Raw genomic sequence first — 19,301 nt, 5'->3', positions numbered from 1 at the left:
TGATAGTAATCTCAAGATCAAGATCTCAAGATCAACTGGCCCAGAAACAGTGTTCTTTTACTTCCATCAACATTAACACTTATTTACTTTCCTTACATCAAATGGAGTGAGTTTTACTGGAATTTAGAACTGGAAATATATGGCATATATAAGTGTCTCCATCTCACCTGCTCTGGAGATCGTGATTTCCAGGATAACCATCTTTCTCGCCAATCTGGTCCCACCATATCATGAAGTACAGATTCAGCTATTAAAATAATGGGGCATATATGAGAATTCCAGCTTACAAAATAGAAAAGATAAGCATTTAAAAAATGCCTTTCAAAACTACAGCTCAGTCAATTAAGCACTTTTGACATGTAGTCATCTATGAACATTGAACAGACATAAGATGAACTTGGTAATGACTACAATATCAGTTCTAGCCATGTTAATATGTGGGGTAAGTATTATCTAGGGCACTGAGAAAAAGTCCCCTGCACTTCTGTGAGCAGTATATACTGTATTTTAGCGTAACATCCCATTTAACAGGTGGCATCTCCGCTCTCCCCAAGTTGTGTATCAATACGTCAGTGTGGATTTATTGCTGAGGTTTCTAACAGTAGGACACTCTCATGTGGATGACTGTGCCATTGCATTTGGTACCAAAACATGCAGCATCATTTTCAACTGCACTTCTTTAACACACTGATAAGTGGCACCAAGCTATTTGTCTCTCTTTCTAAGCATCTGGCCGAGGTAACTTTATTTCAGTTAACACCTATATTTTCCCATCTAAACAAAATGTTCAACAGGCAGGCCATCAAACAACTTCCATGTAGTCTCAATAGTTTTCCTGGTTAAGAAGCTGGGACAAAATGGTGCACTGGCTTTTCACCAAATCAGGAAAACAGTAAATCAGGCCATTTTGTGGTACTAAGATTTTGTGGAAGACGAAAAAGGTAAGACATACGAATAGCCATTTCCTGAACTGGAACATACCAGGTATTTTTTTTTAAAAGGATGGATTATGCAGGGAGAACTTAAACCTATATAGCATTGATGGAAATGGGGTCTGCTGGGGGAGGAACAAGGTAGAAAGTGTTCAGATTTTTGCAAAATCAATCAGGCAATTCAAAATCAAACAGCTGGATTTGTTAAAATAAACAGCTTACAAGAAGTCACAACAAAATAGAAAAAATATGATAAGAGAATAACTGTTGAAATTTCTTAAGAGTAGAGGAGCAGAATGCAAGAAAATCAGAGCAAAGGATGTCACCAGGCCCCTCAAACCAGCTTCGCAGTTTACTATGATCATGAATGAGCTATGTTGGTCTCAGCTCCACTTCAGACAAGTTTCCCATGAACCTCAATTCCTCAAGTTTTCAAATATCAATCTAACTTCACCTTAACCTTGAAGGGATGTGCTAAAGCTGAGCAGATCAGAGTTTGTGTGGAAACTTGAAACAAAAAGGAGAATGCTGGAAATGCCTATCAAATTGGGGAATGTCTATGGAGTTAGGAAAAACTCAATAATTAATGATTACAGATGGAAAACCTTACCTCAAAATTAACTACTTCTGATGCAAATAGGAAAAAAAGCAGTTTAACTTAAAGCGTTGAATCTGACATGGTGTCTAAAAGCTGCTACATGCACAGATGGATGATGTGTTGGTCCTCAAGCCTCTGCTGGACTTCAATGGAACAGTGTTTGAGACCACAGGTACATTGGACAGAGTGGGATTGGTATCCAACATCACCCTTTGTTCTATCCATGCCTTGGCCATCACATATGCAACATAAAATTAGCTTGTTTTCTCACTTTCCAATTCTGATGAAGGTTTTTTGATCTGAAATGTTAACTCTGTTTCCTTTTTCACAGATGCTGCCTGACCTACTGGATGTTCCCAGTATTTTCTGTTTTAATTTAAAAAGAGAGTACAAGTTTGAAATCTAAACTAGCTTTTAAACCTAAAAAGACATTTGCTGAAATTAGGAATTCAATTAAATGTTTGTAAACTTACTGTCTCGAAGACGAGACTGCAATGTTTCCTCCAGGAAATGTATTGCTGCATCCCATTGTTGTTTGTCAGATATAGAACGATCTTCTAAAGCATTGTGCTGGATTACTCGCTAAAGAATAAGAACAATAGTAAAATATGAATGGGTAATGAAGTAAAATATCAAATCCTACCCATTTTCAACAATGCTTGCATTTTATAATCTAGGATTTAGTACTATTGAAAAAATTGGCATTCTAACAAAATATGCTATACCTATAAAGTTTAACTTAAAAAAGTAATGCCTGTTACATTTTGCAGACAAAATATTCTATTAACTTCAAAATAAATTAAACATTAACCACATGAAAGGAATTTTAAGAGGTGCCAGTTCATAATTTATTTGGATTTTTACATGTTTAGCATTTTGGCAACTAAAACTATTTTATCAACTACTTTTGATTTCTTTCCCCCCATTTACTCTACCCAAGAGGGCATAAATCTGATCATTCTCCAGGTAGTAACACTACTCGCTGCTCACTAGATGTTTTTTCCCTTCTGGGTGCCATCTTAATCCTACTGATGACCAACAGAACCCTTAAAAACATGAACAGCAGTAACTGACAACACACTGGAGCAATAAAAACAAACTTATTAATTGTGGGCATACATAAATGTTTCTCAAAGCTGCAATTAAAACATTATTATTTAGTACAGAGCAAACCTTCTACTTACTGTGGTGTGAACAGCTTTCACTTTGAATACACATATTAAATAGCAGAACAGATGCAATGCATTTAATATTAAAATTGTTTAAAAGTCTTTTGATCAAAATGGAATTTAAGTAAGAAAGATGTTTTGCTCTAAAACCTGAACTATTTTAACTCAACCTTCCTGCCCTTCTCCTGGATTCTTTGATCTTCTTGGTCCAAATAAATCTATTTATTTTCATCATGAAGTCATATTTTAATTAGATAATCTCTTATTTTATTAAACACTGGAGAATATACTCCCATTTTACTCAGTTCCTACATGCAGAACAACCTTTTCATTGAGGAATAAAAACCAAAACCATACATCATTCTTCAAGTAGGTTTCCTCACTTCTATAATCCAAACTGCTTCCTACAAAAGAAAAATCACTTGCTTACAGTATCTCTCTTATTTACACTCAGTGACCACTTTATTAAATACACCTGCTCATTAATGCAACTATCTAATTAGCCAATCACAAAATGCACAAAAGCATGCAGAGGTTCAATTGTTTTTTCGACCAAACATCAGAATGAGGACGAAATGTGATCTTAGTGACTATGACCGTGGAATGAGTATTGGTGCCATTTGGGGTTGTTGAAGTATATCAGAAACAGCTGAACTCCTGGGTGTTTCACACACAACAGTCTCTAGAGTTTACAGAGAATGGTGCAAAAACACAACACATCCAGTGAACAGCAGTCCTGTGGGTGAAAAAGCCTTGTTAATGAGAGAGCTGAGAAGAGATTGGTCAGACTGGTTCAAGCTGACAGAAAGGCACAGTAACACAAACAACCACGTGTTATAATAGTGGTTTGCAGGAGAGCATCTCTGAATGCACAACACCTCAGACCTTCAAGTGGATCGGTTGAAGCAGCAGATACAATAATAAAGTGGCTACTGAGTGTATGTAAGTACAGGAGGAACCTAATAAAGCAGTCAGTGAGTGCAATGCAAGGATTCCCAATTTGGAAAAGTAGTGTCTTCTCTATTTATAAATGTTTGCTTTATAAACTTGCACTATATTTTTATTGACTCTTTGGGTGCATCTCTGATTTACAGAATCATTTTTCTTTAAATAAGCAGAGTGCTATCTTGTGTGCGCTGAATACATTGTATGAAAATTCTCATTACATATTTTGCCCATCATTTATGATTTTTAAAATTTCACTGAAGAAAATGTTTTAGAGGGATGGCTATAGTTTTGTTACAATTTTGGAAAAATAATTGTTTTTTCAATTTTTCCTACAAAGTTGATAACATATCTTTCTCCCTAATGAAGGGTCAGCTGAGGCCCAACACTGATCCTTTCACAGAACCTCCAATACACTCTGGGATTCTGAAATGAGACACTTATACCTCTTCTCTTTTCTTCTGTTAAGCAATCCTTAGTCAGTACAAGTATAGCACTCCTCATCTTAAGTGACATATTGCTAACTACAAACAATTAAATTCAATTTTGAACAGAATATTCTGGAACTCCTTACTAACATCATTTTAATTCAGGAGAATTTATACATATCAACTGATTTTGTACCAGACTGTCTTCAGCTTGCTCATTCCATTTGTGACGTTTTATACTTTCATCTTTGACAGCCTGCTTTAGTTTGTCAAATATATCATCATGGTTTTTTCCTTTGTGTTCAGACATAAAGCGGGCAAACTCATCCTCCAATGTTTCCCAAGCAACCTGAAATCAAGAATATATGCCTGTGAATAAAATTACTTGAAATGTTTAGTCCTAAACATTTAATGAAATCATCTAATTAGGAATAACTACTTTTACAAGGGTCCCTGACGTTGCTTGCACATTTTATGCTAGATAAATTTCTCAATAGGAGAAACACTTATTTTTAGTTCTCCTTTTAAATAAATGCTTAAACTAAATGAGTGAAAAATCTGAAAAAAGTATTAAAACAACTTAAAAAGAGAATTGTTGACTAAATAATTTATCTCACACTGAATTCAATTATTAACCTTACAAATTCCAGTGCATTTAACTTTTAAGTATGCTGGTCACCATTGTCTCAGTCAGTGGTCTGTGGAGGGTGTTTTGGTGGGAAAATGGAGACATTATGCACATTACAGTACATCAGTTTCTGAACAAGAAATCTTTGGTTCCAATAACTCCATTGCTGAACATAATGTATGGAAATACCATGTTTTACAAAACACAAAATTAGCATGTGTTACATTTCATGTGAGCAATCTTAAAATGAAGTCTTCAGGGCAGGTACAGATTCCCAGCCTCTATAAGGACAAATAAGAGGAATGGAGAAAGGACAGGGTGAACTTGGCTGAGAGGGACAACAAATGCAATACTTCTCACATGAAAGGTAATTGCTTTGTCATATGTCAGGGTTTAGCATCACACTCTCAATAACTGGATTGGCAGGTGAAGTAGGGCTAGCAGAGGAGAATAAGTTGAAAGAGTGCAAAGCAAGATAGAAAGTGGAAGTGAGAAGGAACTGCAAGATTAAAAGAACCTAAGTACATGCTTTGACACATTGTAGTGATGATAAAAGGTGTATAAAAACAAATCACACTTACAAAGATACACTATACAAATGAAAGTGGCTCTTTAGAAATGCATTCCTTTCAGTTCTCTCTTTAAACAAATTGCCCAAAATACAAATTGGGCAAAACTCAAGTCTTGTCTGCAGAGCAGGAGATGACAGAGGGAAATAGAGACTTCTCCTTCTGGAGATTACGCAGCAGTTTAAAGTGCAAGGGGGGCCTATCAGAACTTGTCTGCCTAACGGGAAATCAGAGAGAGTCGGAGACTAGAATCGAAAAGCAAGGATATAATGCTGAGGCTTTATAAGACGTTGGTCAGATTGCACTTGGAGTATTGTGAAAAGTGATCTCCTGGTCAATAGGGTGCCTGTGTAGAACGCTCCCTCAGTTGACATCTTCTGGATAGACCACAAAACTACTTATTTCACTTCTTTTATGTCTTAAACATCTATTTTTCGTCTTGAATGTGTTTCTGGAACTGTTGGAGCCTGGGATTTGCAGCCTGGACATAGTTTGGGTGAGCTACTGTTTTGCTATCTCCGAGAGGATTCCGGGAAAAAGCAAGCACGAGCCTCAAGGTGAGGAGGCTGCGGGGGGGAGGGAGGGGTAGGAGCCAATGTTTAACTCCATTTTGCCGATCAAAGCTTCTATTGTTCGCTGATTAAGGCAACGAGGGAGAATGAAACATCCAGGTGAATGTGGAAGCGCCAGCTGCCTGCCTTCTGATTGCTGGTGGGATCACTCTGCTGCCGGAGAGGGGAGCCTGTGTGGCCTGTCGCTATGCCTGAAGGATGTTACTGAGGTTTTCTGTGTATATGGATACGTATTTGGACAATGGACTTTTTGTTACCTAGTCTTATAGCTTTTTTATATTCTGTGCTTTCACCCGATCTTTCCTGGTTTTTTTTGTGCGGTGGTCGATGTTCTTATGGCATTTTGTGTGGGGGGAAATGTTCCTTTTGCTTTTCGTGCAGGGGAAGGGGTTTGGGGGGGGACAATGTCTTTGTTCGTTTTTTTTCTGCAGGGAGAGAAGTATTGGGGGCTGATGTTTCTTGTGGGCGAGGGGGGAGTTTGGCGGCTGATGATTGTGTTACCCTTCTTTTTTCTTGGTTTCATGGCTAACTGGAAAAGAAGAATCTCAGAGTTGTATACTACATACATACTTTCATAATAAATGAACCTTTGAGGTTTGGGCACCTTATCTAAGAAAAGATGTGCTGGCACTGAAGAACAGGAGGTTCATGAGAGGGATTCTGGGAATGAATGGGTTAATGTATAAGGAGCGTTTGATGGCTCTGGGCTTATACTCGCTGGAGCTTAAAAAAATGAGGGCGGATCCCACTGAAACGAATCAGATTTTGAAAGGCCTACACAAGTGGATGCGGAGATGTTTCCCATAGTGGGTGAGTCTAGGTCCAGAGGGCACAGCCTTAGAATAGAGGGATGTCCATTTAGAACAGAGGTGAGGAGGAATTTGTAGAATTGATTGCCACAGCCAGCTGTGGAGGCCAAGCTAATGGAAATATTTAAAGTAGAGTTTGATAGCTTCTTAATTAATCAGGGCAAGAGAGGTTACGAGGATAAAGCAGGCGGATGGGTTGAGAGGGGTAATAAATCCAGCACAATGGAATGCCAGAGCAGACTCAGCAGACTGAACAGCCTAATTCTGCTTTTATGTCTTATTGTCCAAATAATCATTGCTCAATTTTAAATATCAGCAAATTACAGAAGATGCAAACCAATTCCGACCTCTACTGCTTTGTGAGGCAATTGTTTGTCTGTCCATTGTTTGAGTTTGATGTCCACCGTGGTATTGAATGTGCCTGAATTCGCAGACTGAGCAGCGGGAAGATAAATATTCTCTATCACATGAGTGGAGACTTTTTCCCATAGCTTCCGCTGCAAAATTTCTTCCCTAGAAACAAATTCAGAACTCCAGTCAGTCAAATTGCTGTGGCTCATTTTATTTTTTACGGATAAGACAAGGTAACTTCAAAGAAAATATTTAAACGTACACATATCTTGCTTCCTACTGCACCAACATCTAAACATGTTAATATGTAGTTAAATCAAATACTATCAATTGTTAAAATATTGTTGTAAGTGACGCTGTGGATCAAACTCAAAAGTTTTTTCAAAAGTAAAATAAAAATCATCCACTGCCTGTGGAAAAGGCTTGAGAAATTTCCTTGTAATTTACACAAATTTTACCAAATTGATAAGTAATAATGGTTTTAAACAAATGCCTCAAAGATGTTAAATAATTACTATTAAACTGAAACTGCTTATAATTGACAGGCATATATTTCTTCAGTTGTGGATCCTCAAAGTAGATTACCAGAATAGAGGTTTAACTTTCATTCTCTAAAATTAACTTGTATGCATCTCAGAAATCAACGCAATATGCATCACTAATGTAAATTTAATAAAAAGGATGTCAATACATGAAGTTCCATTATAAACTTCATATTGAAAAAGTAAGATGCATCATCCAGTGATTCATGGCACTTTCTTTGAGATGGATCGATTTTCTATCCAAAATTTTCCCTGAAAGATAAGCCATTCTCATATCAAACAGGGCATTGCCATGTCTGATATTTTAATATGAGGTTCTTCAAAAACAACTCAATAAGATGTAAGAGAGGGCTCATGATCAGATTTTTAAAAAGTCTGCCCCGAGCCTTTGTGGCTCATCAGTCTGGTGCTTATGCTGGTTTCTGTGGCGTGAAGCGACTGAGAGTACGAGACCGCCCCCCACCCCCAGGATAGGATGCCAGTCTACTGCGAGGTTAACCCCCAGCAGTCTGCCGGTACCCATTTTCAGCTGGGTGGACTGGAGCAATGTGTGATTCAGTGCCTTGCTCAAGGACACAACACGCTGCCTCGGCTGGGGCTCGAACTCACAACCTTCAGATCACTAGTCCAACGCATTAACAACTTGGCCACATGCCACAGTTAGTACCTGATCACAGATAGTGAATAATTATTGCTATGATAAACTCTGTGTTTTAAAGCTGGGCAATTAGAAACACAGAAAACCTACAGCACAATCCAGGCCCTTTGGCCCACAAAGCTGTGCCAACTATGTCCTTACCTTAGAAATTACCTAGGGTTACCCATAACCCTCTATTTTTCGAAGCTCTTATGCACGTATCCAGAAGTCTCTTAAAAGACCCTATTGTTTCTGCCTCCACCACCATCACTGGCAGCCCATTCCATGCATTCACCACTCTCTGCATAAAAAACTCCTGACATCACCTCTGTACCTACTTCCAAGCACTGTAAAACTGTGCCCTCTCATGATAGCCATTTCACCCCTGGGAAAAAGCCTCTGACTATCCACACAATCAATGCCTCTCATCATCTTGTACACCTCTATCAGGTCACCTCTCATCCTCCATGGCTCCAAGGAGAAAAGGCTAAGTCCACTCAACCTATTCTCATTAGGCATGCTCCCCAATCCAGGCAACATCCTTGTAAATCTCATCTGCACCCTTTCTATAGTTTCCACATACTTCCTGTAGTAAGGCAACCAGAACTGAGCACAGTACTCCATGTCTGACCAGGGTCCTATATAGCTGCAACATTACCTCTCAGCTCCTAAATTCAATCCCACAATTGATGAAGGCCAATGCACCGTATGCCTTCTTAACCACAGAGTAAACCTATGCAGTAGCTTTGAGTGTCCTATGGACTCGGACCCAAGATCCCTCTGATCCTCCACACAGCCAAGAGTCTTACCATTAACACTATATTCTGCCATCATATTTGATCTACCAAAATGAACCACCTCACACTTATCTGGGTTGAACTCCATCTGCTACTTCTCAGCCCAGTTTTGCATCCTATCAATGTCCTGCTGTAAACTGACAGCCCTCCACACTATCCACAACACCCCCAACCTTTGTGTCATTAGCAAATTTGCTAACCCATCCCTCCACTTCCTCATCCAGGTCATTTATAAAAATCACGAAGAGTAAGGGTCCCAGAACGGATCCCTGCTGCACTCCACTGGTGACCGACCTCCATACAGAATATGACCCATGTATAACCACTCTTTGCCTTCTGTGGACAAGCCAGTTCTGGATCCACAAAACAATGTCCCATTGCCTCCTAACTTTCTCATTAAGCCTTGCATGGGGTACCTTGTCAAATGCCTTGCTGAAATCCATATACACTACATCTACAACTCTACCTTCATCAATGTGTTTAGTCAAATCCTTAAAAAATTCAATCAGGCTTGTAAGGCACGACCTGCCTTTGACAAAGCCATGCTTACTATTCCTAATCATATTATGTCTCTCCAAATGTTCATAAATCTTGCCCCTCAGGATCTTTCCAATCAAAATACCAACCACTGAAGTAAGACTCACTGGTCTATAATTTCCTGGGCTATCTCTACTCCCTTTCTTGAATAAGGGAACAACATACGCAACCCTCCAATCCTCCAGAACCTCTCCAGTCCCCATTGATGATACAAAGATTATTGCCAGAGGGTCAGCAATCTCCTCCCTCGCTTCCCACAGTAGCCTGGGGTACCTCTCATTCGGTCCAGGTGACTTATCCAACTTGATACTTTCCAAAAGCTCCAGCACATCCTCTTACTGAATATCTACATGCTGAAGCTTTTCAGTCCACTGTAAGTCATCCCTACAATCGCCAAGATCCATTTCCGTAGTGAATACTGAAGCAAAGTATTCATTAAGTACTTCTACTATCTCCTCCGGTTCCATACACACTTTTCCATTGTCTCACTTGATTGGTCCTATTCTCTCACGTCTTGTCCTCTTGCTCGTCACATACTCATAGAATGCCTTGGGGTTTTCCTTAATCCTGTCCCCCAAGGCCTTCTCATGGCCCCTTCTGGCTCTCCTAATTTAATTCTTAAGCTCCGTCCTGCTAGCCTTATAATCTTCTAGATCTCTATCATTACCTAGTTTTTTGAACCTTTCGTAAGCTCTTTTCTTCTTGACTAGATTTACAACAGCCTTTGTACACCACGGTTCCTGTACCCTACCATCCTTTCCCTGTCTCATTGGAATGTACCTATGCAGAATTCCATGCAAATATCCCCTGAACATTTGCTACATTTCTTCTGTACATTTCCCTGAGAACATCTGTTTCCAATTTATGCTTCCAATTTCCTGCTTGATAGCCTCATATTTCCCCTTACTCCAATTAAACACTTTTCTAACTTGTAAGTTCCTATCCCTCTCGAAAGCTACGGTAAACGAGATAGAATTGTGATCACTATCTCCAAAATGCTCTCCCACTGAGAGATCTGACACCTGACCAGGTTCATTTCCCAATACCAGATCAAGTACAGCTTCTCCTCTTGTAGGCTTATCTACATATTGTGTCAAGAAACCTTCCTGAACACACCTAAAAAACTCCATCCCATCTAAACCCCTCGCAATAGGGACATGCCAATGGATATTTGGGAAATTAAAATCTCCCAACATAACAACCCTGTTATTATTAGACCTTTCCAGAATCTGTGGGCCTATCTGCTCCTCAATGCCCCTCTTACTAATGGGTGGTTTATAAAAAAACATCCAGTAGAGTTATTGACCCCATCCTGTTCCAAACTTCCACCCACAGATACTCAGTAGACAATCCTTCCATAACTTCCTCCTTTTCTGCAGCCGTGACAACAGTGCCATGCCCCCACCTCTTTTGCCTCCTCCCCTGTCTTTTCTGAAACATCTAAAGCCTGGCACTTGAAGTAACCATTCCTGCCCCTACACCATCCAAGTCTCTGTAATGGCCACAACTTCATAGCTCCAAGTACTGAACCACGCTCTAAACTCATCCACTTTCTTCATAATACTCTTTGCATTAAAACAGACACATCTCAAACCGTCGGTCTGAGCGTGCCCCTTCTCTATCACCTGCCTATCCTCCCTCTTGCACTGTCTCCAAGCTTTCTCTATTTATGAGCCAACCAGCTCTTCATCCGTCCCTTCAGTTCAGTTCCCACCCCCCAGCAATTCTAGTTTAAATTCTCCCCAGCAGCTTTTGCAAACCTCCCCACCAGGATATTGGTCCCCCTTGGATTCAGGTGCAACCCGTCCTTTTTGTACAGGTCACACCTGCCCTAAAAGAGGTCGCAATGATCCAGAAATCTGAATCCTTGCCCCCTGCTCCAATCCCTTAGCTATGCATTTATCCTCCACCTCACTCTATTCCTATACTTTCTGTCACGTGGCACAGGCAGTAATCCTGAGATTACTACCTTTGTGGTCCTGCTTCTCAACTTCCTTCCTAAGTCCCTGTAGTCTGCCTTTAGGACCTCCTCCCTTTTCCTACCTATGTTGTTGGTATCAATATGTACCACAACCTCTGTCTGTTCTCCTTCCCACTTCAGGATATCATGGATGCGATCAGAAACATCCTGGACCCTGACACCTGGGAGGCAAACTACCATCCGTGTTTCTTTCTTGCGTTTGACCCCCTAACTATAGAGTCCCTTATCACTGCTGTCATCCTCTTCCTTTCCCTATCCTTCAGAGCCACAGGGCCAGACTCTGTGTCAGAGGCGTAACCACTGTTGCTTCCCCCAGGTAGGCTGTTCCCCCCCCCCCCCCACCATAACAGTACTCAAGCAGGAGTACTTATTGCTAAGGGGGAGAGCCACAGGGGTACTCTCTAGCTTCTTACTCCTGCCCTTCCCTCTCCTGACTGTTACCCACTTATCTGTCTTCCCAGGCCCCGGTATGACTACCTTTATTTGTAGGATAGATTGTCATAGGCTATCTCTAACTCAGAAACCAGGACAGAGTATTTTCTTGAACAGCAAGTGTAATAAATGTTACACACACTTCAAGACTTCAGTTCAACCTTTAGAAGTATTTTTAAGTTCCAAAGCTTTGCACATTACAAATTAGTGAATGCTGAGGTACCATTTCCCCCCAAATCACCTTGGTCAGCGTAACCTTTATTCCTCACTCCCAAATGCTTCTGAAAGGATTAGCAAGTAAAATCTGGCTAAATTCAACATATGGCCTTGACACGAAAGATCTGAGCACAAGATGAACAAGTTAAGCCAGTGTTCAAGTATCCTATAGTTTTGTATTAATGTGGAACATTAACGTAAAATCACTTCTGCATGGAAAACACATTTATAACACGTTTACCAGTATTTCCCTTTCATCAGTGCATATATTACAATGCATGCAATTATTCCCATTTCTTTGGACTATCCACAATAACTGATATCTGCCAACTGCTACATTTCAGTTTCAACAAAATCCTACTTTAAAAAAAAAATTTCAGACCAGAAGTATCATTGTGTTCAATTCTTAACAACACAAACCCGTTCAGAAACTATGCCCATTCAGTGCTTATACTAATAAAATAACGAACACAAAAGAAAATACTGAACAATTCATCATCAAATTGATTCAGCAACTTTGATCTATCTCCTTCTCAGCTCCTGAAAAGTTGCTAATCTATCATGGATTCCCAGGACAACCAAGTACTTCCTTTAGGGAACAGATTCAAGTCCTTTACCAGCCAACAAACATATTTCACTCTATATTACTAATCAATACGACTATTACGAATTAAACTGGCCTTTAACCCTTCATTATCTTAATAATACTGCATCTTAGACCATATTTACGGAAAGAAGGATTAACTGTGTTGATGAACTTTTTTTATAAAGTACAGTATATGTTGGAATTGACAGCATAGGGAAAAAAAGTCAGATCAACCGTTGATCTGAACATCGTAAAATTAAAAAAGCAAATAGAAATAACAAAGATAGACAAAGAAACAATAAAATATGGTAACTCATCACAAAGTAAGAGAAAAATCACTAGATAAATAACCATAAGCCTTGTACTCTGTTTGAATACAAACCGAACACAGGGTAATTACATGATCTATTTTACTGTATTGTATTTCAGAAGAGTAACTGATCACAGATTTGGCTTTTTGACCCAGCACAACTATAAAACAATTCTTCTCATTCTCAATGCACTCCATAAGTAATTACCAAATACACTTCAGGCAAATTCTAAGGTCTAAGAAATAAAACACTAACTTACATTAGAATACAATTAAATTTGAATATGCAAAAATGAGATAAAAATATATTCAAAGACAAGATTTAATCAATAATGGAATTAAAATGAAGGATTATGGGAAAAACAGGGTAACAGACTTGCAGAAAACTGCATCAAACAGGATCTTATTGGATGGCAGTTGTCAGATGAAAAATAGGAACAGTAAATCACGAGGTTTCCCTTTGCTCCTACTTCAATGGTCTTACATCTACTCTTTATTCCAATCACAAACATGAGAATGCTGGGAATCCGAGCAACACCACACAAATTGCTGGAGGAACTCAGCAGGCCAGGCAGCATCTGCGGAACAGAGTACAGTCGATGTTTTGGGCCGAGACCCTTCATCAGGACTGGAGAAAAAAGGAAGAGGAGTTGGAGTAAGAAGGTGGGGGGAGGGGAGGGACAGGAGAAACACATTGATAGTTGAAACCGGAAGTGTGGAGGAGGGGTGAAGTAAAGAGCTGGGAAGTTGATGGGTAAAAGAGATATAGGGCTGGAGAAGGGGGAATCTGAAAGGAGAGGATAGCCATGGAAGAAAGAAAGCAGGGGGGGCACCAGGGAAAGGTGATAGGCAGGCAAGTAGATAAGGCGAGAGAGGGAAATGGGAATGGCGAATGGTGAAGGAGAGGGAGGAGCATTACTGGAAGTTTGAAAAATCAATGTTCATGCCATCAGGTTGGAGGTTATCCAGAAAGAATATAAGATGTTGTTCCTTCAACCTGAATGTGGCCTCATTGCGACAGTAGAGGAGGCCATGGACTGACATGTCGGAACAGGAATGGAAAGTGGAATTAAAATGGGTGGCCACTGGGAGATCCCACTTATTTTGGCAGAGATAGCGTAGATGTTTGGTGAACTGGTCTCCCAATCAATGTCAGGTCTCACCAATACACAGGAGGCCACACCTGAAGCACCGGATACAGTAGGTGACCCCAATAGACTCACAGATGAAGTGTTGCCTCACCTAAAAGGACTGCTCGGGCCCTGATTGCTAGTGAGGGAAGAAGGTATAGGGGCAGGTGTAGCACTTGTTCCGCTTGCAAGGATAAGTGCCAGGAGAGATCCCAGTGGAGAGGGATGAATGGACAAGGGAGTCACGTGGGGAGAGATCCCAGTGGAAAGCAGAAAGTAGGGGGGAAGGGGAAGGTGGAGGGATCCCATTGGAGATGGCAGAAGTTACAGAGAATTATGTGCTGGACACAGAGGCTGGTGGGTTGATAGGTGAGGACAAGAGGAACCCTATCCTGGGTGGGGTGGAGGGAGGATGGGATGAGTGCAGACGTGCATTCTGTAACTTCTGCCTGGATTTCCAGCATCTGCAGATTTTCTCTTAATTGTGATTGGAATAAAGAGTAGATGTAAGACCATTGAAGTAGGAACAAAGGGAAATATCGTGATTTACTGTTCCTATTTTTCATATGACAACTGCCATTCAATAAGATCATAGCTGATGCAGCTTTCTACCTCTCTGCCTTCCCCCCGCCATAATCCTTGATTTCAATTCCCTTATTGATTAAATCTTGGCTTCACCTACCACCTTGTGCTTTTCCGCCCCTCCCCCTACTTTCTTACTCTGGCTCGTCATCTTTTTTTCTCCAGTTCTGCTGAAGGGTCTCTGCCCGAAATGTCGACTGTACTCTTTTCCATAGATGCGGCCTGACCTGCTGAGCTCCTCGAGTATTCTGCGTGTTATTCTTTCTTCCAGGTGGCTTAAAACCAAATAATTCAGCTGCTTCTCAAAGTATATTTCCACTTCGCTGCATTTTTATGTTCCTTAATAAATTACCAAACTCATAAAAATACTGAATTTTCAAGAGTAATCTGCATTTATATACTGATCAAGCTAATTTAGATTCTAGGTGCAGATTCAAAATATCACAGCTATTCTAGAAGAAAAATAAATTCTTCCAGGTGCTTGCAGATGCTTTGCCTAAAGAGCTGCCAAGTGATGCTTCTGAAACTGTTTCAGTAAAAAAAAAGATTACAAATTAGGTATCAGCACTGATTTAGAATTAAAAGGAAAGGGAAGGCCTGTAATGTGCGAAAGGACAAAATGATTCAAAAATTACATGCTGATGCAAGTTATTCTTTGGTTACACATGGGAATATAGATTTCCAATCTATTTTTCTGTCTGAAGGATTCAATACAAGATGTAAATGAAACAATATTAGATGTCCTGGTAATTTTGCAAAGAAAAAAATTCATACTGCTCCACAAATTATTGTGTCAGTTTTCAGGTGCACAAGAAATTACTCCTCTTGTGTTTGCTATTCTCAACAAACCATTAGCTCACTGCTAACTGCTATTTTGCCCTGGCCTATTCTCTCATTCTAATTTTACATGCCTTTATTCATCCCAGACTTGGATTATGGGCAATACCTTGTATTTTAAAAGAATAGCTGTTGTTGAAGGAGCAGTCAAACTTAGTGCTGATTTGGGAGGCTGGGGTACATAATGGCCCCATGCTCAAGAACACTTACATTAAAGATTCTGTGTGCAAGGTTGCTTTTTAAGAATGTGTACCTTGGGTATTGTGGTGTGTTCTTTGATTTGAATCATTCGAATAAGGGCCGATTAAGAGTAGGGTTGAAGTTGTTGGGGGTATCTTGAGGTGCAAGAACCACAGGTTTGGGACTCAATGGTAGTTAGGAGTCAAGTAGGATTTTGGTATCCTGAGGATGGGGTGCAAGACACTGGGGAGTGGGTTACCACTGCTTTTATTTTACTTATTAGAACAAAATGACTTTTCCTTATTTTATGAAACCTCCATCTGTAAGATAAGGGAACTTTTGAAGGTTTAGTTTTGAAGCTCAGATACTTACACTGTCAACACTCAGTGTTAGGTATTTGAGCCTTTGAGCTTTGTTAGTGCTGAATACAGTGCATACCAAATCAATTCACTTTCACAGCAGAATAAGTGATAAAATGAGAGAATCAGAACCAGGTTTTATACTGATTACAGTAATCTGAAATTACTTACATTTATTTCAAATATCAATATCTCAATTGGATTCTATTTCTTTAATTAAAAAAAATCAATTTATTGTTCCAATATTAAAATAAACATTACCAATGCTTTGGAGTAACCTGGCTTAAGCTGATCACTTCATCCAGAATCTCATTTTTAGCTTTTTCATACAGCTCGTTCTAATGAAAGAAAAATGAGAATTAGATATGGGCATCAAATTGCTCATACAAAAGCTATTAAACAAGAATTGGAAGTTACCCTGTCTAATTCTCTCAGCTGTGGATAGTTGTTCTTCCATTCAGTCTCAAGGTTAAATCGAGTAGCTATAATAACACAAAATGCATTTTAGTTAATTAAATGAAATGCTGAAATTATCTTGGGCATTAATGAATTCTCTACAAATGAGGTTCTCTCTAAAACATAGAATTAATTTCTTTACCCATGAACCAAAACATATCTTACTGACATGATGGACTTCACTAACAAAAGATGTAAATAATCAATCATACACTTCTAAAATCTGCTGGGTTAGGTCCAGACCACTGGAACTTTTCCTCAAACAACTGCTTTGTATGCTCCCCATTCAACTCAGCATTCTAACTTTTATTTTGATCTCAATATTATTTGCTACAAACTAATCGATAAAAGCATTTTAAAACTAAAACAATGATCAATCTTACACTGACAGCTAGTGCACCACTTAATTGAACTTGTTACGTTGTATACTTATCCAGAACTATATCACTGAGAGTACTACAAAACAACATCTTTAAAAAAAGTATTGACCATTAAAACATAACTCTCACTGGGATCTGTTAGATCAAAAGTTATTGAATTTGAACAAGCTTTCATTTTTCATTCTGCATTGTGTGTAATTGCCCCTATACTCATACACCCTGCTGAATTTGATTGGTTTGATCATGACTCTGAAAACACAGACCAGCAAATATACTCCACCCCAGAGGTTTCCAAATCTTTTTGGGTTACCACCCCCTTGGATCCCAGACCATATTCCCAGCACACCCCTCTCCCTTTCCAGCCATTACACTAAAACAATAAAGAATTTTGATTTACAATGTACAGTGAAGGAAAATAGGATCAGCAAATTCAAAGCAGTGACAAACAATTGCAAACTTATTCAAATCTATTTAAAGCTACAAATAAAATGTCTTTAGTTATTTACAGTAAAAACAATTTCCATCAAAATTTTAGAGCTTACATTAGTATTCCAACTATTTACAACTTTATTACTTTTTCACCGTTCAATGAGATGAATGGGCTTGATGCAGCTGAATGCCCCTCAGGAACTCAGATCCCAACATTCAGTAATTTTCAGTCTGTTTCTTAGCTTTGAAAGAAGTTGAATGGCTTCACTGAAACCAGGCTCCACAAAGTATGATGTTGGAAAGGCAATGAAGAACATCTTAACTTTTTTCCAGCGTTCAGAGATTATTTTTCTGCAGCCAGAAGTCTTGATATGATTTTTTGCATCTCAGCTTCAGCTCAGTCATTTTGTAGCGAGATCAGTTCTTCCTCCATCCTCCCTGTTAATTCCTTATTATAAACATTCAGGAATGGATGTATTACCTAATCTGGAATTTGGATCGAAAGGGGATCGTGAAATCTGACATGTCTTTATGCAGCTCACCCAGGTGGGCACAGTTATACTTGAAGATCATCATCTGGTATTCTTTCTTTCACTTCCAACTCAGAAAGGCTCGGAAACTGGAAAAGGTCGCAACAGCCAATGTTGCATTAAAATAGGTTAACTTGGACAGAAATGTGCTAACAACTGATTCAACTTTGTTAAGATTCACAGCATTTCCTTGCAATTGAAGAATGATTTCTTTAAACTTTGCAAATAATTCTGACAAATGAGCAATGCTGTGCCTAATATTCTTGAATTGATTACTAAATGAAGCATTTGAGTCTTCAAAGAATTTTATCAGTTTCAAAAAGTGCATAAAAGTGCCTCAGGCAGTTTCAAGAGCTATCTGACTTTTGTGTATAACGGCAACCATTCGAACTGTTCATCATTCTCAATACATACCTCTCAAAACAGTCAATAATTGATAGCATGGCACTTGATTGTATTTACTGCTGCGATAATAGTATTTAATGATTTGTGCAGCCAATCACTTAGACTTTTTTGTGACAAGATGACGGTGAATTACACAGTGAAGAGTAAATATGTTAGGCAGAGATTTTTTTCAGGAAAGTAATAAACCTACGGTGGCATCCTGTCATTGATGGTCCCCCATCTGTTCACAAGCAGGAATGTTGGTGAGTAGAATGTCGTTCTCTTTGAAAAATTGCTCAACAACCCAAAATATTTACTCTTCCTTAGTATCTGTTTCTAAACCCCTTGAAAATAACATGTCTTCAACCATGCTTTCATCTTTTATGAAGTGAACATAACCAAGAAGCAAACACTCGCTGCCTAGTAAAGTTGGCTCCTCCAACTGCAGAGCAAATTCTGTTGTCCTAGGTATGTTGCACAATGTGTCTTCCATATTCTCAGATACTTCATCCATTCATTTTTGAAGAGAGTTGCTGCTGAGCGGAATTGCTTTAATTATTTTGTCTGGTGACTTATGCAAAACTGTACTTAGAACCTCCCTTACTGTTGGCAGAATAAATTCTTCTCCAATTGTATGGAGCTTTCCAGATTTAGCAATGAAATGCTGTATGAAGCACACAAACCATCACCGTTTTGTTGTGAAGTGGCGGCAAACATGTTTTGAAGTGTTTTCCATTTCTTAAAGCTTTCACAAAATGACTGAAAATAAGTTCAGTTCTTGTTTGCTTTACCAGAGTGTATTCTATTCAAATGTTCAAGGAGCCTGGACAGTTTCATTGCCTCATTTAGGGTTGATTGCTTAGTGCTGATATACATCCAAATTTCAGATGTTCCATTCTATAGTGTCAACACTTCTTCATTTGATCTGCTTCTGCCATTTTTATTATGGATTAATAACCACAATCTATTAAGTCCTACCTCAACTGCGATCAATA

The 19,301-nt window shown here is 39.2% G+C and overlaps 1 protein-coding gene across 5 annotated transcripts in view; it reads right to left on the bottom strand.

Moving 5' to 3' along the window:
• The window catches only part of opa1 (OPA1 mitochondrial dynamin like GTPase), a 124,668-nt gene that overhangs the window by 41,036 nt on the left and 64,331 nt on the right, over window positions 1-19,301 (bottom strand). For all 5 annotated transcript variants that reach the window (XM_073041164.1, XM_073041166.1, XM_073041165.1 and 2 more), the window contains 6 exons: window positions 16,545-16,609; window positions 16,389-16,465; window positions 6,998-7,163; window positions 4,269-4,421; window positions 2,004-2,112; window positions 168-247 (listed from right to left, as the gene is read on the bottom strand). In XM_073041164.1, coding sequence (XP_072897265.1) covers window positions 168-247; window positions 2,004-2,112; window positions 4,269-4,421; window positions 6,998-7,163; window positions 16,389-16,465; window positions 16,545-16,609 — 650 coding nt within the window. The remainder of the gene's footprint in view (window positions 1-167; window positions 248-2,003; window positions 2,113-4,268; window positions 4,422-6,997; window positions 7,164-16,388; window positions 16,466-16,544; window positions 16,610-19,301) is intronic.

This window comes from Hemitrygon akajei, chromosome 3, assembly GCF_048418815.1.
Source record: "Hemitrygon akajei chromosome 3, sHemAka1.3, whole genome shotgun sequence".
NCBI classification, from domain to species: Eukaryota; Metazoa; Chordata; class Chondrichthyes; order Myliobatiformes; family Dasyatidae; genus Hemitrygon; species Hemitrygon akajei.
This window is presented reverse-complemented; position numbering and strand designations above follow the sequence as displayed.